This window comes from Watersipora subatra, chromosome 7 (assembly GCF_963576615.1).
Source record: "Watersipora subatra chromosome 7, tzWatSuba1.1, whole genome shotgun sequence".
In the NCBI taxonomy this organism is placed as follows: domain Eukaryota; kingdom Metazoa; phylum Bryozoa; class Gymnolaemata; order Cheilostomatida; family Watersiporidae; genus Watersipora; species Watersipora subatra.
Window position 1 is genome coordinate 55,889,542 of NC_088714.1, and position 23,958 is coordinate 55,913,499.

The 23,958-nt window shown below is 34.9% G+C and overlaps 1 protein-coding gene across 3 annotated transcripts in view; it reads right to left on the reverse strand.

Moving 5' to 3' along the window:
- LOC137399609 (cytochrome P450 2C20-like) overlaps positions 1-23,958 on the reverse strand; it is a 79,193-nt gene that overhangs the window by 7,142 nt on the left and 48,093 nt on the right. For all 3 annotated transcript variants that reach the window (XM_068085788.1, XM_068085787.1, XM_068085786.1), the window contains exons 2-9: positions 18,297-18,432; positions 13,590-13,799; positions 8,561-8,710; positions 6,991-7,174; positions 6,178-6,365; positions 5,298-5,419; positions 2,541-2,697; positions 1,929-2,084 (exon numbers count right to left, since the gene is read on the reverse strand). In XM_068085788.1, coding sequence (XP_067941889.1) covers positions 1,929-2,084; positions 2,541-2,697; positions 5,298-5,419; positions 6,178-6,365; positions 6,991-7,174; positions 8,561-8,710; positions 13,590-13,799; positions 18,297-18,432 — 1,303 coding nt within the window. The remainder of the gene's footprint in view (positions 1-1,928; positions 2,085-2,540; positions 2,698-5,297; positions 5,420-6,177; positions 6,366-6,990; positions 7,175-8,560; positions 8,711-13,589; positions 13,800-18,296; positions 18,433-23,958) is intronic.

Below are 23,958 nucleotides of genomic sequence, written 5' to 3' on the forward strand. Positions count from 1 at the left end.
GCACTTGCGCACCGGGTGTACCTACACTATAGCTGTAGGGAAACTTCGTAATTTATGTAATGTTGGAAAGCTAATAGCAAGCACTTTCACTCATGGTTCCAGACACCTTTGTTAGTCGTAGTTTATTTTATGGTTTGGCAAAAACTGCGATCGGTCTGATGCATCATCGCATCTATCTAGCTGAGGCAGCTAGTTGCTACTTAAACCATAACTGCCACGAACAACTTTTATCGTATTTACTAGGTAAATCAGACATGTTGATTCCGATTTTGTAATCAAAATAAAGATTAGGCCACTAACCTTCAGAGTAATAAAGGATTTTTTATAGCGTTTTAATATCGGTCTCGAAAACAACATGATCGGCATAACAAGCTCCGCCCATAAATACTTGACGTAACCTAGCTTTTTAGGAACAGAAGTTACGTAGGGATGTTTAGACCGATTTAGAATAATAGAGATGGGGGTTTTAAAATCTATTAATATCTAGATCCAGCTTTAAAAATAATATCAGTCTTTTCTGAAAGGTAGATAAGCTATTTAGCATTGCATATTTAAAAAGCGCTAGAACAATGCTAGCTCGTGATAAAACCGCGCTTTTTGAGCTCATTTTTCTCGGCGTCTAGCCCATTTAAACGTCATGTAACAAGCCGCGAGCAATTTTAAATAGTTTATATCCCTTTCATAAAAAACTGAAATTATTTTACAGGCTGGATTTAGATAATAATGGGTTTTAAGACACCCATCTCTATTATTCTAAATCGGACTAAACTTTCCTAACTTCCGTTTCTGAAAAAGCTAGGTTTCGTCACATATTTATGGGCGGAGCTTGTAGTGCCAATTGTGTTGTTTTTGAAACGCTTTAAAAAAGCCTAAATGACTGAAGGTTAGTGGACTAATCTTTATTTTGAGTACAAAATCGGAATCAGCGTGTCTGATTTACCTAGTAAATACAATAAAAGTTGTTTGTGACAGTTATGGTTTAAGAGTTGAGTTTATTACTCACAAAATGACTAAATCCCAAATTATTAAATACCGTTGCATAACCAATATGCAAAGGGATTTAGTAATTTATTTTGCCTCCATTGAACAGATAAAAAGGTTTTAATGCCATCGTCTAACTGTGTGAGCGATCTCTTGACGACTGGGTATGATGTATACTTAGTTCACTACAAGCAAAGGCTGGATGTGCTTCAAGAGCGTTATGGCACAAACAAGGACACTGTGATCTTGTCTGGGCATGTCTGAGCCCAAAGCCGAGAGAACCTCGACAACTCGAGACATGCCCAGTTGTAGATAGCAATTTATAGTAAAATGCAATTCCTTCCAAAGCCAGTAGAACTTTTTAAGAATTGAACTCCAACATACGGTTCAGAGGTCAGAGGTCAGACATTTTAGACCACGAGGCTGCTCTTTAAGGTTTAACTAGAAAAATCTAATATTCTACTAGCAGCTTATATACGTAAGCATAACTGTTTTATTGGTATTAATAATCATAACAAAATGATGTTTTTCATTACACGCCAAAAGAAAAAATTGAAAGCAAGAAAATCAAGAGATATTGAGCTAATTGAACTGACATTTTTTTAAATTTGGTAATCTAATAGTATTGTGGAAGAGTTGGGATAGTGAGTTGTAGGTTGTAGTAACAGAAAGTTCATAAACTGAAACATACGATGTCATTTACCAAGCTTAAAATTTCTCTCTCATTTCGTGGTCATTGGATTTGTCACTTTACAGAGAATATCAACTTGAGACCTATTTCATTACCCAATATAACTAACATCATTAAGTAAATCTAATCTCTTTATTTTAGAATAGTGCTCTGCCAATTAAATTGCTGTTCAGCACGCAAAAACTAGACTGAGCTCATAGACAAGATTGATTAGTTAAGCAATTTATACTAAACAATCTACTCCAAGGTTACCTACCTGCGGAAAAAGGCATAAATTCTTTAGGCTTTTGAAAAGCACCGCTCGAAAGGAACCTTTCAGGTTTGAACACTCGTGGTTCAGCATAGGTCTGGCTATCAAAGTGAATGGAAGCTAGGTTAGGGATCACAATGGTTCCTTTGGGAATGCTGTAGCCTTCAAAATAGCATGAATAGTAATGAATATGGGCACATGTTAGTTTTGTACTCAGATCTTTATGAAATGAAAAACTAATAACTTTTGGTAAATAGCATTTCTTCGTTTTTAAATAAAAATTTGACTGAGGAGTTCTTTGTGTGTTTGTAGTGGCTACTTTCAAAATAAATTAGTTAGTCGTAAGAAAAATATTGAATTATATTATAAAGGACGAAATGCTAAGTTACAGTTAGCTAAAAAATGTTTGAGCGAGATTTTAATTTGAAAGTTTAGAATAAGTAAAATCAGAAGTAAAACTAATTGGTAAACTAGAAGCCAAATGTTTGATAACTACTAAGCCGACCATGTTGGAAGTTATCTTTTCAGTAAGTGCATTACTCCAACTAGTTTTCTGTTCATGTCAAATGAGCCTTAAACTGATGAATAGCAAATAGGAAGGATATAATCTGCTATTACCTCGGAAAGTAACATTGTCAGTAGTGGCATGGGGAAGATTGATGCTAGCCAAGTTGACATATCTCTGCACCTCATGTATGAAGGCATTTGTGTAGTGCATCTCTGGCTGATGTTGCAAGGCAGGTGCTTCTCCTTTCATCACGGTGTCAATCTCGTGCTGCAATAAAAACAGTTGATACTACAGCCTATGAATAATTTACTCACACCTGAAGGTGCGTGTAAACCAGGTTGATTTGTCAGAGTTGTGTTTCCGTTGAGAGTTGGAGTGGGTTCTAGTCGGTTATGATTTAAAATACGCTTGTGCAAAGACTTCACGCTCAACCATCTCAGACTCCAGCCATAAAAATTGGCTAAATTTTAGCCATTGAAATACCAATATTATATTCATTCCATTTTGACGTAATCGTTTAGGAGAATAGAATATACCGCATTACGCTTGTATTTTTGGCGCTCTTGCGAGATATGATTGGTCAATTCCATGTCTTACTCCAATAATGACAGCTGTCGCAAACAAACAAACAAACATAGTATGCAGCATTTTACTGACCTTGTGTCAGTAACTGGAACAAAAGGCTTTTTTACAACCGCTTTTCATTTTATACCAAATTGACTTTGTCAATGGGAAGCAACTCCAATAAATTATCCTGTGTAAACCCACTTTTAGTGTTGTTTTAAGTTTGCTTCTTGGTGAATGCCAAATTGCTAAAACATATTTCATAGAAACTGTAACATAAGCAACTGCAGCTGTTCAAAAATAAATTATTTTCTTATCATGTCAAGCTAATCCTCGATAAGAGGCTTGCCTCTTTCTTGCAGGCTTAAAGACTGGCTATTGAGCCTTATATAGTTTCATCGTTTATCTTTGTGGTGATCGCTGTCACAATCGAACTTCTTCCACAAATCAGAGTCAACAACATTATAAAACTATAAAGACTTGAAGAGACTTTCATATGCGTAGCACCATAGTAACTTTATGTAACATACATGTTTATGGGCATGTCAACTCATAATAACTTGTTAGTGAGCATGAAAATTATCATAAAGATTTATAGTGCAGTATTTTAAAGACTTCATAAATACTTTTGACCAAAAATTATAGCCAATAACCAGTTTTGACGAACAATTGTGAAAAAAGTATTATTCCAAAGAACTTAGTAATTTAAGTAAACTGTAGGCTTAAAAAATTCCGCTTTAGTAAGGAACGATGGATATTTCAACAACTAACAAATCTCTAAATGAGCTTCTGGCTAAATAAATCCTACATGATGTGAGCCAGTATTATGTTAAAAGATCTGAATCAATATTTAGCGTTGCAATTCAATACGCCTTATTTTATCCTTCTAAAAGAAAGTTACTATATTTAGTAAATACTTTTAGGTGATATACAATTGGTCTTAATAATAAATGAAAAATGGATAACCCAATTTTCACTACGAGTATAACAATAGCTGTGACTGACTGTTTAAAGCTACGGGTAAATGTTGAGCAAATAAATGTTTCATCAGCCAAGATTTGAACCTGGACACTTTATGGCGGCTGGGCACTATGCCATCCGCACCGCTGGACCACCTAGCCGCGTGATGGAATAATTGTGGAGTTACTTATTGCACCTGATGATCACTCAGGGGGCACTCGACTGCCAGGGATACCAATATTTCTATATGTCTGAAGCCTCAGTTACGGGTTAGTATAAAAGATACCTTTTATAGGATTTGAACTCACAACTTTCATCTTACCAGCCCGACACTTTAATCCTAGCATTGTAAATAACTGTCTACATTGTTATTCTTTGCACTTTTATTAGCTCAACTAGCTGTGCCACCCGGCGTTGCCCGGGTAATAGAAGAGTATTTGGACAGAAAATTGATTTGTATTTAACATATAACAACATTTGCCATTCTAGCTTTCAAACTACATATCATGAGAAAAGTTTTTTGTCTTATAAACAATGAGAAGTAGTGAGAGGTTTACTATTAGGCAGTTTAATAATGTGAGCGGACAGCTTCTCATGACGTTATGCTATGACTCACGTCATACGTAAAGCAGTTAGGTTTTGCTCTGATATAATGACTTATATTGGCATGGTAGCAATTCGATTTCTGTAGTCTAGTGGGCAAGGCGTCAGATTGATAAATGGTAGGGTTCGAGATCGAATCTACTTGGGTACGGAATATCTATTCAAAGATTTTAAGATCTATAGCCGGAAAATTGATGTACTTTGAGAAATATATATATAGATTCATTATTTCTCACTGCACACCAGACTGCCAGGGTAGTGATATTGATGAAACTGCCTTATCCCATGCTGAAATGATTGGTTTTTTTACATAATGCGAGTGAATAGAGGATCATCCAAATTGACACGCATCAAGGCTGCTTAAAATACTTTTCACAGATCATGGTGAAAGACAGCATCACAGATTGTCATGCTGCCTATATTAGTATCATGATCATGTAAAAATTAATGCGATAGCGTGTGTATTCATTTGTTTATTCACCGTGTGTTACATTTTTTAGCCAAGGTTGGAGTTTGAGACAAATAGATTGTTATAAGCAGAATTTGAACTCACGACATTTCGTTTGTTAGCCCAGCGCTTTACAACCAGCCCAATTCAAACACACTCCGGTGTTACAGAACATCTGTGTAACGAGTGGTGTACCCAGAACTAGGCCTAAAAGTTCTCGTGATTATTATACATGTGACCATAAAAGACTTTGGTTCTGGTGCAAAGAAGGTGAGAAGTGATGTTGATTTACCTGAATCTGTTTCTGTGCCTCAGGGTGCTTACAGGCCAAAAGTATAGCCCATCTCAAACTGGTTGCGGGGGCCTCGATAGCCATCGCAAACAAATCCAAGACTACCGCAATCAACTGTTTCTCTAAAAACAAAAACAAAAAAAAGAATATCAATTCAGTATTTTAAGTTTTGGCTTTCTTTTGTTTTTTAAATATATCTGTTCAAATGTTAAATAGCTGCTATAAATAACTTCATATCATTTTTTATCAAAAATTATAAATTATTTTAGCTAAACTGTCTCACTTAATAGTTTACACTTTCAGAGTAGCTTACAATATACACTTTGAATACTTAATGAGAAAATAAAATGCATGAGAATTCAGTAAATGATGCAATACAATAAAATGCAATATTATGCGCAATAAAATACAATACAATAAAATAGAATAAAATGCAACACAATACTGTACACAATGGTACAATATGACACAACACAAGATGACAGAGTAAAACACAACACAATATGAAACAATAATATATAGTTATCATTTAAACACACTCTAAATAAACTGTCATTAGTGAAACTACAATACTTATGAAACATTTCAAAGTTTTCAAATTATGCACGGTTTTACAAGTGTGCTTTAAAAGTAATTCTTTAGAGACAAGGCAATAGTTTAAATAGGGAGCATTTTTTTTGCTAATGCTGTGACTGTCAGTTTGCTGCACAGGTTGTTATTAATAGCAGGTCAGCTGATTTGTGAATAATAACTGGGAAATAATTTTGCTATACCCTTTACATATTACTTGCTTGTTTGCTGTCATTATGCACGTAATCAACATGTAAAGAGACCATTTTATTAGTGGTTACTAAATGTCATTCATATTCCATATTACTACCTGTACAAGATGGATCTGCGCCAGACTCTAGTTTCTGTAGATAATGATCAATGAAGTCGGCCCTTTCTGCTGTTGGATTTTCCTCAAACTTTTCCTTGTGAGATTGGATAACTCCTATAACAACTTTCTTGGCTGCCATGGCATTGTTCACTAAAACCTTATAATTTGTTGGATCTCCAGGAAGGTGCCTAATAGTAGAATTTAATAAAGAGAATTGCTGAATAAAATAAATAACTAAAAAATAAATAAGAAGAGGAGACAACTGCTAATCTATAGAATTATGGTAGTGAGATAAAGTACATGTTACTATTTGCCATCCTTTTTAAACAAACCAAAATTTTTTTTTAATATACATGTAAATCTCTTTTTAGTCTGACCTCTAATATTATCAATACTTGGAGTTATCTACACTACACAAATTTCAACTAAGGTAAGGAGGCTCCTCAGCACTAACAGGCTGAAGAAAATATAAATCTGAAGCAGTAGGTTTCAATTTTCTAGCCTTATTAAAAAGAGAATGTAATCTGTGTGTATCTATAATAATTAATTATAATAGTAATAAAAATAATAATAATAAACAACAATAATAATAACAATAATAACAACAATAATAACAACAATAATAACAACAATAATAATAACAATAGTAATAATAATATTAATAATGATAATAATAATAACAATAATGACAATGATAATAACAGTAATAATAATATTAATAATGATAATAATAATAACAATAATGACAATAATAATAACAGTAATAATAATAATAGCAATAATAATAATAAGCTGATTAATTGGAATAGCTACCTCAAGAAGGTAAAGTAGTTGTTGACATTCTGCGCTCCAGCATCAATGAATATCTCCATTGCAATCTTAGAAACAGCCACCATCAGGTCATCAGTTGGAGCAAACGTTAAACCCATCACAGGTTCGGTGTTCACATTGCAGACAGCAGTATTCAGATATACATGAGGATCTACTGGCTCTCCAACTACATCAATAACATTAGTAGTAGCTGCTGGATTTACCATATGCTAAAGTAATAATTTGAAAAAGACCGCTAAGAGAAATATATCAGCTAAATGCATGCGCCTGTTTGAGTCTTTTTTATCCAAAATGTACACTAAAACCAATTTTTAAAAATAGTAAACTTATTTTTAAAATCAAAACAAAATAAAATTTAATTTTCCCAAAATTCAAAATTATACAGCTAAAAAAGTATCTATACAAATGATAACTATAAGGTGATGACTTTATAGAGATATAAAGAATAAGAAATAAATAAAATAGATTAAATAAGAAAAGTGTGGCTAGGAGATGTTTTTAGATAGAAGTTGTCAATAACAGAGTGCTTCTGAGACTTGTTCTCACTGGATAAAACTCAAAACTATGTTTCAAAAAGGTGTTTTATTGTTCCTTTTATTGTGAAGTCAAAAGTTTTAATGTCTAAGGTTTGAAAACATTTGGTTTTAAAATGATCTTAAAAACGTTTTAGCTCTTCATAAGCTAATAAGTTTTGTTCCATGAATCATGACATTTTGAGTAACCTTGCTTTGCTTTCTTTAGTAAAGAAGCAATAGTGAGGCAGTGCTTACAGATTGCAGGAAAAGAAGACAACTCTAAAAGTCAAGCATACCACATTTGGATGGTAATTGTTAAAAATGATACTGATATATAATAATAGTATTAGCTGTTTGGTTCTGTGCTTATTTCAGAACCTAAGGCTAATGGCTTTTGTTACTTATAGGTAGTTTTATTAAACAACATTGTCAGTTTATGAATCTACTGTGCTAATATTATTACATCTAATAGCAATTAGGTTTCTGCTTTGATACATTTAAAAATGGACATGCACCAAATTTTAGTAGGTTTCATCAAAAAGTATCAATATTTTCTATCATTTGCAATCGTTTTTATGTTTGAGGTGATCTGACTTTCAGAATGTTTCAAGATTAAAATCGACAAAACTTGATTGCAGTTAAAACACCCAGATTCAAGCAAAAGCGCGATTAGGACATTTATATTTGCACTTCGGCAAATAGACTTCGGCGAAGAGACCTACATAATGAAGAGAAAAGTTGCAACTTAAACGCAATAGCCAATATCAAAAATGAGAGCGGCAGGCAGTTGCGCAGCTAATGACGTCATTTCGGCACAGATCTTTGTTTGAATGTTGTTCTCGGAATAAACTGTGATGCAACTTTGTCGAGTTTAATCGTGAAACATCCTGACAGTCAGATCATCTCAAACATAAAAAAAAATCGCTAATGATAAAAAGATACCAATACTTTCTGATAAAACTGACTAAAATTTTGTGTAAACTTCTCCTTAAACTGGAATTATTCTGATTAAGGTTTCATCAAATGCTAGTGGTCACCTTTCTCCTCCAACCATGCAATCAGGTTCGCTGCACTCTTTTGAATTCTCAGTTCAGTAGCTTCCTTCTTGTTCCAACTGATTCCTGACAATATTTCCATGATAACACCTTTCTGTTGATGGTATACAGGCCCACTTAAGCTGAAGAACCCTAAAAGCAGTGACAAATATTTAAAGTGATAACAAACCAAATTGCAAAATACATACGTTAGTAAATTTGTGATAAGATAACTCCAAAAATCTAGAAACGAAATAAAATATAATAAAACAGGAGATAAAGTATAACACAAAAAATAGAGTGTAATTTATGTTGTATATGTAGACGTATCTTGCGTGCTTGACTATGTTTCAGAAGCTTCGGCTAAAAAAAACAGATCGGCTTTAGGAGGCAAAACCTCTTGCACAGGCCTATATGATTAGCTGCTTTCTCAGCTTATTGAGATCCCCTAGTATACCTATATGAAGGTGTAGTGAAGAGCATTCTTCTTCCTGCTTCCAAGAAGTGAAAACGTGTTGAGTGGTTATAAAACAATTTAAGCATGTCCTTTTTTTTTAATTGCCAAAATTTTTAGTCAAATGAAGAAACAAAACGAATGATGCAAAATGTTTAGTGAACTCAACTTTTGCTATAGATATAAACTAGCATTGCTACCCGGCATTGCCCAGGTATTAAACACCAGCTTATAAACAATGAGATGTAATGAGAGTTGCCTGCCACTTGCTATTAGCCTGGCACATTGCCAATGGATAATTTGAGTAAGTTTACTAGCAAGAGCTACCGCTTTTCATGATGTTACACCATCACTTTGCATTATAACCGTGAGCGGTAGCATAATTGCTGCCATATAGCAACATACATGTATATTGACTAATGCATCCATCAAGCTCGTGTGGTTGAATTAGTAAGGCATCGGACTAGTGTATCGGAGGGTTCGAGACCAAATCCTCTGCGATATAGATTCTTTGTTCCAAGATTTTAATAGCTACAGCTGAAAAATCACACATACACCTTTGAGAGATATAAATAAATAAAGATCTTCAGATCTTTATTTATTTATATCTTAGATCTTCAGCAGTACTCCAGATGCAGATCTGCTAGCAGGCGCAGTCCTAAGCATTTTACCACCAGTAACTGTCGATTAACGATATGAAGATACAAAAAAGTGCCTCATGCAGTGACGTATTTCTATTTTCTAGATATCAGACCATTGCTAATCTTTTCTTTAGATAAATTATTAAGGTTTCAAATTAACTTTTTTATAAATCAAGTAGATACTAAAGTTGAAACTGTTGGTAGGTCTAGCACTAGATTTTCCTTAAAGTTTTTGCATTACTACGTAACTTTTTCATTACAGAAAGCATTCAAAAAGCTCACCTATTTTGTCCACAGTGACGCAAAGCTGTTATATCAGCTGGTCTTAGTATCTACACAGAAACTTTCATCACAAATCATAGAATTAACAGCCCTGCCCAAAATTTCGTAACAACAAACTTAAGATCATATGCTATCATTTTGCCAAAACAAAGTAATTAGTTTACTTTCCACTCATGTATCACAGCATAATATCACGGTCTCCAAATTTTTAATTTCTAATGTAGGATACCCTAGGACACTTATATTTCGCTAGTATTTAGTTTCGTGAGTAGCATACAGAGTAAAATTTTGCTGCAACTTAATTTCGCAGCTCTGATGAGTGCGAAAATATAGTGATGTGAAAATAAATGCAGTGGAACAAACATAATTAGATTCCTTAGGTTCGGTTCACCGGTAAGAAATTTTTTTTCAATTTGGGACTAGTTTGTAATTGTAAACCGCAGGTAGAATTGTTTGGCCGAGATCAATAATGCAATTTGATCGCTTGCTGCCATTTGTTTCTTGGACTATCAACAAACAAAGGTATTTAATTCTGCGTTTTCCCTTGTTCGTTATGACAGTTTAGTTTCGCTCATGAAATTTTCGCGAGAGGATGACTCCGCGAAAACGCGAAAGTTAGATGAGGCAAATACATAAGTGTCCTAGGGTAGATGAAAAGAAATGTTGTAAATAGCAGCCTAAACTTAAGTCTGCAACTCATGCTAGCAAAATTCGTCAACATTGAGCCTCAGCTATTTCTGACAATTATATTTTTACACTAGAGAATGGGAGCCTTCTAGTCAATCTGCGAAAGTGATAGCACTTGTTATTGACAGCTGATTTTACTAAACTAGAAAATATCAAACATGGTTTCGATACTCTAAATGCTGATTTCAATAAACTATATTTCAAAGCTTTTGGAAAAACTCTTACTTTGACTGCAAAAAAAACTGAATGTACGCCAGTGGAAAATGTTTTGGCAAAATTAATTCCATGAGAACAGGCGAAAATTCCATAATGACAGAGCTATGTAAGTGTGCTGGTAGCCTTTCAAAAAATGCAAATATTTATGGTTGTTTCATTTAGTGGGTTAACACAGAATGTTAATGTAATTCACTGCATGCATGGTTTTAAAAACAAAGTTATTTTTAGAGCTCTTTCAGTGAATAGAGAGACTTGTTTACCCTGGCATGTACCAGTTCTGGCAGACCATTAATGAGTTGCCTCATGAGGTGAAAAATAATGCCGCTACTCTGTAGGTTAAAAGAACATGTTGTCTATCGCTCTTTCAACTTGTCGATCTTAATTACGATTGAGAGAACTAATTTCAGTGTACAAAATTGTAAAATAGTGATGTTATGATATAGCAACAGCAAACAAGCGATGTGGTCTAAATTTATAATGTTAGACTTTCAAGTAAAAATAGAATGAGATTGCTTTAAGAGCTTTACATATAGTGGGGATACAAGATCTACCCCCATGAGGCGCTGAATCATAGACCATCGTAGGCAACTTCTCATCTTATTTCTTTTCTCATCATAAACCAATTTTAAACTCATTACGACAGTTTTTGTTTAATTAGGTACACAAGGCTACGCAATACCTGAATCGGTTTTGGTTCAATGACAGTAAATTTATGTACCTAATCACGGCCGTAAGTGCTTATGAATACTATAAGGGTTTTAGGCTATGACAACCAGAAGCTTGTCTCATAGCAAACAGTTGTACAAGGTAAGTAGGTTTCCTTGTGTTCGTTTGCAGATCAACAAGTGAGTAATAATCACTGTGTTGGTGACATGTCACTGAAAGAAGCTTGTAAAGGATAACTTCAGGTTTACTGATGCGCCAAAATATTAACAAACTCTGAAGGCTTTTGGTTACACTATCCAATGATAGATAGTAAAACATAGTGATAATCAGTACGTGATAATTCCAAGGTTTCTATGACGCTGGTAATCCACTAGTTTGCGTCATTCGCAACATGGAAATGGCAAAAAAGTCAAGCATTATACGCAAATTTTTATTGAATATTTCATGCTTGCGAAAGATTGAAATACCACTTACGAAAGATGCGCAAGGAAATGCTATGCGAGCTATTCTATTTGAAACATTTCCACTCTTCAGTCGTTCCTATGTCAAAACTGCTGTGAAGTGAGACAGAAAAGCACCACTATGACTTCTGTCACGGAATTCCAAATATTTTTAAAAGAGCGCTTGCCGCCCTAATTCCACCCTAATCCCACCCTAATCCACAGCATGCAAAAGTTCATTGAAACATTTATCACACGGTAACTCAATGTGTGCACGACTCCAAATCTGTAAGATCTACACAAAGGAAACATTGCACACGTTTTTTAGACAAGGAATGCATGAAACACCAACAAGCACCTGTACTTAACTGACATCGAATGGGTACACTTGTAGTTTAACAATGGCCCAAACTAATTGAAGGATTTTTAATTAGTGGCATGACTCACTGGTCACAAGCATTCCTTTCGTAGATTCTACTAGTTTGTGCACTCGAGCAGACAGAAATGCAGAGCTAATTACAAAATTGTAAATATTATGCCAGTAGCCGCTGTCTGGCAAAATTGCTTGCTAATGCCTCGAGGCCGCTGACTTGATTACTAGAAGGGGATGAAGTAGTGATGAACCATATCAACAATGATATTAAAATTGGCAATTCTTTTAAAATCTGTATGATAGAAATAAGGTCTGTTAAAAGCAATAGCTTTGTCACATCTTCAGCCTCTAGTGTACTTGGCAGGGCTGTCACTGCAAGGCTGATGCAAAACTTCAGAGCTATACAATGTCTCTACTATATCTATACCTACTCCAATTTATAAAGACGTGACCACATTAAATTGTAATATTATTATTATTGGGAAATCTTAATATTTTTTAGCATTTGAGATTTTGTTTGCTGTTTTAGGTGAACTGACTGCCAAAATGTTTCAAGATTAAAATTGACAAAACCTGATTGCTGTTAAAGCGGTCGGAAAAGATAGACCTTAAAAAATAACATCGATTGTCACATCTCCTGTTTGTCCCTTTTATTATGACACTGGTTATCGTGTTCAAGTTGCCGTAATACTTACGCATCTATATTGACATATATTTCATTTCGTATTTGCTCGTGATTGTTGGAGTAAAACTTTAAATACAGCCTCAGATACTTGCTATAGATGTTTCGAGTGGTTTAAAGATAAGTTGATCAGAATTTGTCCTAATGCTTTTCAGTAAATGCTGTGTAAACATATGAGTACGGCGGCCGAAGCTGATGAGACCATATATTTATTTCTTAGAAACAATATGCAAAACTATCGACATCCTTTTAGGGAAGTCTTGGTGCATCTTGTTCTCCGAAAGTACTAACTGCAATCAAGTTTAGTTCCTTTTAATCTTTTAAATGCCTGGCTGTCAGACCATCATAAAAAATAAACTTTTAAATGATAGAAAAATATCTATAAATTCTAATAAAATTCATTAGCATTTGATGTGATCACATCTTAAAACTGTTCAACATCCTGTATTGAATGATGCCATTTTGTCAATGTTTGCTAGCGCATTTCAGGTTTCCGAAAGCTGCTTGACTTGCTAGCAGAGTTTGCTTTTAAACCAAGGCTGTACCTCATGCATAGCCTGTGAGCACCATCAAACTTTTACCCAATCTTACCATGTCCTTCAGTAACACCAGTCCAGGTGATCGCTGGTCTGCCACTGAATTTCCTAGAATTTGTCACCAGAGCCTCTGTTATTGCCTCGTAACCATTGATAACAACAATATTTTTGCTGCCAACTCTAATACAGAAGACATCTCCATATTGCTGTCGAAGCTTTTCAAAGGTGACGTAAAGTGGCTGACCGAGAATTCCCAGGGCACTTCCTATAAAAGACAGGTTTAAGGTACTAAGGCAATTAAAATGGATGTAGAAACTCCCGAGGGCTTATATCTATGTACGTACGTTTAATTATTACTGTATTTAAATTAGGAAAGACATAGTGGATAACACAAACCGTGTAACCTTAGTAATTAGATCGAATTCTCACAGTAGGTTATGCCATAAAGGTTGTCATCAAGGTGACTAAAAAATACAGGTTGTCATCATTTAACCAGGTAGGCTTACTCAGTTAATGACAACTCGGAGCAACGCTGACCGTATTCCATCTCAGTATGCCATCTCATATGCCGTATGCCATCTCAGTATGCCATCTCATACGCCATATTACATCTCAGTATGCCATCTCATATGTCATATGCCATCTCAGTATGCCATCTCATACCCCGTATGAGATGTCATACGCCGTATGCTATCTCATACGTATGATAAGATTAGTAAGACAATGCAACCACTCTCCTAATCTCTCACTCAGTATCTCTCCACCCTAGACACATTTTCTAAGAATATGTCGGTACGTAGTGCTGGTTTTCAAATTCAATATTAGTTATTAGCTAAAATGATCCATAATCTATCCTTTCCATACAGCAAATAGTTGGAATTACATACAAGTGCTTTGGTGTAGGTCTACTATATAATATAAGGGAAATACTAGAAAGACAAAATACTGTATGTACGGTAGTACACTATCATACATATTGTCGAATGATGATGCAATGGCTTGGCTAATTCAATTCCGACTTTCTGGTCTACCTATGTTTTTAAAATCCTAAACTTTATGTTTAAAATAGCAAATAAGAGTTTAATATACTACCAAATAGTAAACATGTCCTACCTGTAGTGTACCTTTTATACAAGTTTTATAAAAAAGTAATAGGATTCTGGCTCAAATAGCTCTAGACAGTAGCTATTGTAGTGGTAACTATTTAGTTTATCATCTAGTCTGTAGGTTTTAGTTTGCCAATTGTTACTATGAGAACAAAAAACGCTTATTTGAGGTTTTTTAAGGAAGCACTTCTAAGATTCTAAGAATGCCTCATGGAAGGCTTTTTGGGAGTCCCTTTCAGGAGACTCTTATAAGAGGCTCTTTCAAGAGGTTCTTTTACGATACTCTCATAGGCAGCTTTTTCTGGAGGCCCTTAAGGGAAACTCTTATGTGAGGCTCTTTCAGGAGGCCCTCATGACGCTCATTAAGAAATATTAATTTAAAGAGAAAACCACATTTGAATGGTTTACAATTAGTTCTATTTTTTTACATCATTGCCGTAAAGTTGAGTTTAACACTATATGCTAGTGCCTTTTACCGGAATATCTACTAAATATGACATAGAGTCCTGGGTTAGCAGATCAGCTTGAAAAGCTAATTTTGTCTCAGCTGCTTAAAGGTCTCTTGAGGCTGCTTAAAGGGGAACCTAAAGTCAAATGTCAATGACACACTGGCACAGGCCACATGTGAGCTACTAGTGTGAACCAGAGTACCTGTTCGAGTTGATTGACATGTTTGTTACTTGATAAGAGCTAAACGAAGTTGGAATTTGCATGTTTTACATTCATGTGGAGACCTGGAATGCAATATCAGGAGATAAACATAAGAGAGCTTTTTATGTAACTAAACTTAAGAATAGAGTGTTATCACAAATCAAATGTTTGCATAGGAAGTTAAAAGTATCCAAGGTCAAATGATAGTCGATTTATGGACAATGGACAACTCATGCCGATCACCATAGCAGTTTCAGTGCCTGGGTACAACTGAGATAATATTCACAAAAAGTTTTTGCAATCGCAACATTTGCATGGAAACCTGTATACATAATAGTAAATTTTTTCAAAAATTCCAAAAAGATCGGTTGGTGTAACAGAAAAAAACAAACATTAAACAGCCGGTAATGTTAGCAAGAAGCTAAAAGTAATAGGAACAGATCCAGTTCACAGGTAAATTTAGTTGTCAATAACCATACCGTATTAATACCATGAAGCCTATAATGAAGACTATAATTAATGTAGTAGCAATACATGCATACACTCACAGCTACTGTATTAACATACAGATGCTTAAAATAAACTCATTTGTGTATTAATTTATAGTTTTTCATGTATCTATTAAATGAATTCTGACGATGCACGTCTGAATATTGTTAAACATCAAAAGATATTTCTCTTTTAGCCTGGTACTACTGCAATATAGTAGTAACTGCACATTCTGACCAAAGATTATATAACAATTGTGTTTACAATCCTGAAATAATTTGCCAAATTTAACATGTTTTTTTTTTAAGTACATAATCATATATTATATCATAATCATATATGTAATCATATATCATATTCAAGAGCTAAAAAGTAGTGCTGCGTGAAAGAAGCTACAGAATTGTTTCCTAAAACCATCTGTGTGCAAATACTAGCTTAAGAACTGTAAAATTCTTAAAACCAACATCATATTACATAGATTTTAGCGAAAAATGACAACTTAAATTTCAATACTTCAACTGATTCATTTAATTCTCTAAAATATTGAGCTAGTCAGTTGATTGTAAAAGTTTTCCTACTAAATCCTCAAAAAAACTCTTCATAAGATGGAAAAATCTCTCTAAGAACACAAAAGCCTCAATTGTTAAAACAGTTCTATTAGAATTGAGTAAGAGCTTGAAACCTGCTTGTCTGGAATGAAATAGTACTACTGTAACAATGTAAGTTGTATCAGAAATCACTCACAAAACTAGCCATGATCATTTAGTGCTTTGAGAATATGACATGTGATTCTGTGACATGTGACATGTGAAAAAGTGTATCTCAAAAGGTCAAAGGTTAGCAAGTATGCAGCTGACCAAGTCTAATGGCAAAAAGCACAAAAGTAACAAGAGTCTGGGCTAGTAGCTAGCAAAAACTTCTAATCTCAAAGTGGGCCCTTATCAATGGAAACGTGTACTGGCTAGGATGGTGACGATGCCTTGATAACAGTCGACCTTTTACAAAATTTAAACGTCATATTCCAAGTTGCACTGGTTAATCAGCTTTGTCCCTGTGTAGTCAGTATTTTAACATTGAAGAAAGCTGTCACACAAGTTAAGAGAACTGGGTTTGCTTGAGGCTTTCTTCGGCCCCAATCTATTTACCTCTTACCAGCAAGTAGTAACAAGTAGATTTAGCACAAACAATATGTGTACTCATCTAAACACTCATAGCAGGTAAATTAGTCTCTACGCACTTATTAATGTGTTTGAAGATTTCTAGAAGTGTAACATTTCTTTGTGGAGTATGGGTGCCTGATATTGTTTCGGCTTTTGTTTGGCTATGACTTGGAGTTCAATTTCCAAAGATACGTGACTAACATTATAATTACTTTTATCATTCACTCACTAGCTTATAAATTCTAGCACACACTGCCTTCATTAGTAGGCCAGTGTTTGGTTACCACAGCCTGAGAGCATTGAACTAATTATGGATATGTCAGTTCTACAGTTTTTACTAAAGGCCGTTCACACTATGTTGCCGTTTTTCAGCGTTTCCCTTTTGGCATTCATCATTGATTATGTGAACCGTGAATCGATGGCATCGACGAAACATCGCGGACACATCAGGAAAGTTTGCAGCTGTCAAACTTTCCCGATGCTTCTTCGTGCATCGACGACAACCTTTCAAATCCGAACTATTTCGGCGATGGCAATTAGCGGTCGTGAACAGCGTGATCCATTCATATTTGTCTATGATAGTCGCTGCGAGACTAGTTTTAAATTCTCGTCTGCACAAACAAAGAAGTTTCTTCGTGAAAATTTAAAAAGATAAATGTGACGGAGTATTTCCTGATACAAACGCAGATGGGCTTGTGATAGTGTGAACAAGGTTATCATCGACGATCATCGTCGATCATCAAAGTATTGCGGCATCAACACCAAAATACGGCGATATAGTGTGAACCAGCCTTAATGCATCAGCACTCATACCCTTAGCCATGACTATTAAACAACTCTCGAAGATCCAGTATGACATGCTGTGTGAGCATTTTAGAACCATGTTGCCCAAGCAATGCCTCTATGATTTTGGCTGAATATGCCTCTGTCTAGTGGCGAGTGATCATCAATGAAGAGACATGCCTAGTTGCAGAGAGCAGTTCAAGGGTGAACGTCATTTCGCTCACCAGCAAGGAATTTTTGAGAATTGAACCCCGATCTTTTACTTGTAAGTCAAGCGTTCTAGACCCAAGTTTTAGACCAAGTTCTAGACGACTGTGCCACAGAACCACTGGGTCACAGTCGCTCCCTCATGCTGTTATCAATTGTCAACCGAACATATCAGAAGTAGTTAAAATGCACCATCCTGTACACTAACCAAAGCAGAAACTACCATGACTTGCTTATAATTGATAGAGGACCGATTTGGAACCCCAATGCTTCATATGCTCCCTAATCATATAGCCTATGCAGAGCAAATCACAAACTCCCACAAGCTAATGAATCCCCTGTACAGAACTGTCTCTCTTCACCTACCCAGAATTGGAAGCGGAGTCGGTCCTGGAGGCAAACTTCTTCTCCACACTTTTGTAGAAACATAATATGCGACTACCACAGCAGTTATGGCTGCACCATACATTTCCCATGTTGCATCTGCTGTCAGTTTAACCAACTACAAGAAAATAAACAGAATATTTTTACCGACAGTACATTAAAACTGCTACAGCCAGTGATGCTGCCATTACTGACTTACTCTGAACAGAAGAAAGTTTTATTTGTCACTTTTGTTAGTCTTGATATTTTATTTAACTATCTAATTTTAAATTAATATTTTAATTGTGTTTATATTTCCAACTAAGCATTTTATTCACACTTAGTGAAAGGAAACGCTGCTAGTTCAAAAACTGACAGCAGCTCAAAGCTAAGTAAACTTTATTCTTTTACCGGACTAAGGATTTAGCTCCATACTCCTGTTTAACACTCTTTAATAGTTTTTCTTATGTAGTTATCTTTAAGATAATTACTTGCTTCTGTGATCTATATATAAATAAAATTGTTGGTGTAACATCTCACAGTAGTTGGAAAGTTATATCTTTATTAAATACATCAATATAGATGCTTTAAGTGATTTAAAGATAAGTTGGTTAGAACTTGTCCCAGTGCTTTTTACTAAATGCTGTGTGAACATACGAAGAGAACATACGAAAGAACATACGAAAAGACCGGTATATTTACCACTTATAAACAATGTACACAAACAGTGGCATCCTCTTTACAAAGTCTGGGCACATCGTTTAATTTATATTTAATGGCAGTGTGTTATTCTGCTGTAAACTATAGAAGAATAACAAAGAAATTTACTAGTAGTCCTACTGCGCATGACAGGTCCTACATTTGGGGCTAATGGTGTGAAAGTCTAGTGCTTGGGGTTACCACAAAGGTCAAACATACCAGCATGGAAATGTTTTGCTAGCTAGCCATTGTGGTTTGGTGATCATTTTTGCAAGCATTGTTTGTTTCAAGTCGTAAATTCCTGCTAGCAAGAAAGCCGAGAGACAGTCATTATATATATACTGCTCCATCTAGTTCATAATTATATTTGATTGACCCCAAATATCATATTCTAATGCTGAGGCTCTGCTAAATGCGTAACATTCAGGTCAGAGAGATTATATAATATGTTTGATTGACCCCAAATATCATATTCTAATGCTGAGGCTCTGCTAAATGCGTAACATTCAGGTCGGGGAGATTATATAATATGTTTGATTGACCCCAAATATCATATTCTAATGCTGAGGCTCTGCTAAATGCGTAACATTCAGGTCGGGGAGATTATATAAAGCTACAGTTTACATTCTTAATGTATACTACTGTAAACATTTTCAAATTGAACCTTGGGGCTAACTTAAAATAGTCCGCGCAGGGCAAAAACTAGTAATGACTACGACCACTACGAAGAAAACATTTTTGTCGTTACAATATATTATTAAGTGTATTTATATATTTGTCATTAAATATACACATTAAAATATCTACATCTAATAACAGAGAAGAAACATGACATGAACTTTTGTTCAGACTTGTTCCTCTTTTGTTCTTAAAGACTCCTTCTCCTTATCACACAATGTGTATGCTTATACAACACAAATCAGCCGGGAGGTTCAGTGGTTAGGGTTTTCACTTATAATCGGAAGCTCAGTGGTTTCAGTCAAACAAGGGCCTTTGGTGGTGTTCAAAAGAAGCTTACAAAAAATTGCAGTACATTTTACCAGCAAGTATCAATATTTTTTTATCATTTGCAATTTTCTTTGATGTTTGAGGTGGTCTGACTTGAACAAAACTTGATCATGGCTAAAGAGCTCAAAAGAAAAATATGTATGAAAAGATATTAGTGGTTGATATCATTACTCTAGTTGGTTTAGGCTATTATGGTCCAGTTTCTGCATTATGCGTCTCTATTCTGTCGGTCTCTTTGCAACTACAGGTATCACAATTGTACCTTTGCTTGATCTGAACGATATAACAGTAGTCAAGTTTTGTCAGTGTTAATCTAGAGATAATCTAGAGTTAATCCTGACAGTCAGATAATCTCAAACATCAATAAAAAACAATCGCAAATGATGGACAAAATACTAATATTTTTTGATAAAACCTACCAGCATTTTATGCGAGTTCACTTTTAATAGAAGCATCCAATCAGAATGCTCCTGTGCTCAAACTAAAGGCAGTCTATGAGTTTTGTATATTTGCGCATCAATAAATTCATCATATAAAAGCTTGTTTCAAGTGGAATACAAGTATTTGTAAGTTCTGGCAATGCAAGATGGGAAATTGGTTTGAAACTGAGTTCAGACATTTTCAATACCAGCAACGCAAAACAAATGACCATTAGCAAACATCTTGGTGCTAAATGGTATTTAACTCTTTGTCTAGCAACAATGTTCTTCTGGTTGGTATTAACTAACTGATAAGTCTAACAGGAAAGTCAGGCAAGGTGGTCTATTATAAGTAAAACTTCTAAGTTACAAACATTCGCTATCACTGGTAAGTGCTTGGACAGAGCAAACAATATCATGATAACAAAAGCACTTCAGTATCATTGCGTTTTAGTGCCTAGAAGATATCTTTTGTAAAAATTTCTATTTCTCTGAAGAAATACTTGCATATGGGTTTCAATATAACCCGAAATAATCAAGAATAATACATCATTATATAACTGCATACGTGTACAGTAACACCTCAAAATACAAGTCATACCTCAACATAAAAGTCATACCTCAACATAAAAGTCATACCTCTACTTAAAAGTCATACCTCAACATACAAGAAAATCGAGATATGAGCAAAATTTTGAGCAAGTTACTGTCTTAGCATTCAAGAAGCCTTTGAGGTACAAAGTACACTGGCTGTCGATGGCTACTCAATGGCCAATTATGTGAAAGGCCGCTGTCAAAAACAACATTGCCTCACTAATTTTGGTTTTAGAAGAACAAAAAACTAATTTTGGAGACAAAAACACTCATAATGCAAGTTCAAACAGTGACACACAAAGGCTATTTTATCAGCCAAATGTAAATTTACAATATGATGTCAATGCCAACGATTAGCCAATGGGTGAATGCGATACACAACTACTTCTGTTGATCAACGCTCTAATACACTTACCCTAGTTAGTTGCCATGTTACATGTTTTGGCTACCCGATATGGCAAATAAATTATAACCCAAGATCAAAACAGGTTTGGATAATATAGAATAATTCTGCACTGTATTTATACATCCCACATAAGCTTTTAAACTGTGTTGGTAGAATTAAACTAATCAACTTCTGCTTACAGCTGATGATCACATCTTATGGAGCGCGCTAGCAAGAAATTCTTCATTTATACAAATAGAAAATTTTAAAAGATTGTTGGTAAAAATTAGCTTTCAAAACTTTTCTAAAACATTTTAGAAAACTTAGTTAGAAGATGAACAATTTCAATCTTGCTATAATTATAGCTTTGCAGCTGTTTCCGGTTAATATTTTGTAAAGATCGCAAATCATTTTGCCTGTTTTTGCGGCTTTAAATGTTGATGAAACCTGGTATTCAGTTAAAATTACGTAAAAGTATTATTAAAATACCAACCAGTAATGCTATCTGCTGCTGTTAATGCAATAAAAATTCTTGCTGCCTGTTAACCTTTAAAGTATAAAAGCTCAAATAAATCTTTTAGAATTCAGTGACTTTTTAAAGCCCTTTTTAGCAGCAAAATTGTAGTATAAATAAAACTATGTTAAAAATAGTCTTTCTTCAAATACTCTATAATGTTACTTGATTATAAAAATGTATTATGCCTCTTTGATACTTGAAGCTTGGTTTGGTCATACACAAGAGCTACTTGGAACCATCTGGGTGTTGAAAATTATTAACAATTTAAAAAAATACCTGCTGTTACCCGCACAACTGCCCCCGGTAGAATAGCGATGAAAACTTTTTCTCAACAGTTGCCCCAGATAGCTGCCCTCGTAGGACAACTGCCTATTTCTAAAATGACAAATGTAAATCAAAAAACTTTTCATTACCTTTCTGTTGAAAGTGAATAAGAAGCAATTGCTAACAACCATTGTCACTAAGCAAATGCTCGCAGGATATTCAGCACTACCAAAAAAATATCAAGATTCTAGTTCCAGAATAGAAAGCATCGTAAAATACATTGTAGGATTTTTTGAGATGTATATCATACAATTTACAGCTTTAGTACATAGTGATATTTTTTAGATTGCTGTTATAACAACCATTTATTAGCTTTAGTTTTATACCAATTATAAAAGTTGGCTTTTGAACAGAAAAATAGTTGTTATTTATCTCCCCTGTTAATTGTGGTTATATACTATTACTGAATCCTGGAATAATTAGTACGAGTTTCTTTATTTTATTGTTTATTCATATTCTTATATCATGCACTCACACACCACTCATTATTGTTACAACGAAGGCCAACTACAGAGTTTATCAATGTAAAGAAGAGTTTTCCAGTACACCCTTGGAGTGTGCCGCTATCTGGCTAAACATCCCCTTCCCGAATGACTGCGCCATTAGTGAGCCACTTTATGTGAGAAATACACCTTTTAAACAGGCATTTCTAGTTTGTAACTTGCGGTTTTGGTAAGACAGTAATTATTTTATGCAGCTTTTAATTTGCAGATACCCTAGGACACTTATATTTCGCTAGTATTTAATTTCGTGAGTAGCATACAGAGTAAAATTTTGCTGCAACTTAATTTCGCAGCTCTGATGAGTGCGAAAATATAGTGATGTGAAAATAAATGCAGTGGAACAAACATAATTAGATTCCTCAGGTTCGGTTTACCAGTAAGAAAAAATGTTTCAATTTGGGACTAGTTTGTAATTGTGAACCGCAGGTAAAATTGTGTGGCCAAGATCGATAATGCAATTTGATCGCTTGCTGCCATTTGTTTTTTGGACTATCAATGAACAAAGCTATTTAATTCCACATTTTTGCTTGTTCGTTATGATAGTTTAATTTCGCTCATGAAATTTTCGCGAGAGGACGACTCCGCGAAAACGCGAAAGTTTGATGAGGCGAATGCATAAGTGTCCTAGGGTAGTAGTGTCAAAAAATTCTTTGAAACTATATATTATGCACTGGCAGAGTTTACTGCTTAGAGAGTCAGCTACCACAAAGCCTCTAAGTGTTTACTTAACATGTCAGCTCAAAGCCTGCAGATGCCTGTGGCAATTTCTGTTTAGCTCCCTGGTCTGCCTTTGACATATAACAGCGAGTGATTTATTGGCTATCGACCTCTAGACTTTCTTTGTTTCAGCTGTTCCCAAATTTATTTATGATTTAGTGATAACTTCTGACAATTTGAATCTAGTTGAAACACTACCATAGAAATCGTAGAAATGAGATCGTGCTCTCTGCTGTTTCTATGCTCCTAAAAGCTAGTAAATGATGCAGATAATACTTCAATAGGTTCCTTCAGTAAACTCTCACTCAAGCATCCTTTACTCAGTCTCTAACTTAAAATCTCTCATATTACTCACGCCATTAGCTTGAAATTGACATTTTACACTAAGCAACGACAACGCATCACTTCCTGTGGAGGTTGTGCAAAGGAGCTTCACGTTTTAGGATTTGCCTTGGCCCATCTGTGTTCAGCGACAGGCCGTGGTGTCAACGCATTGGAA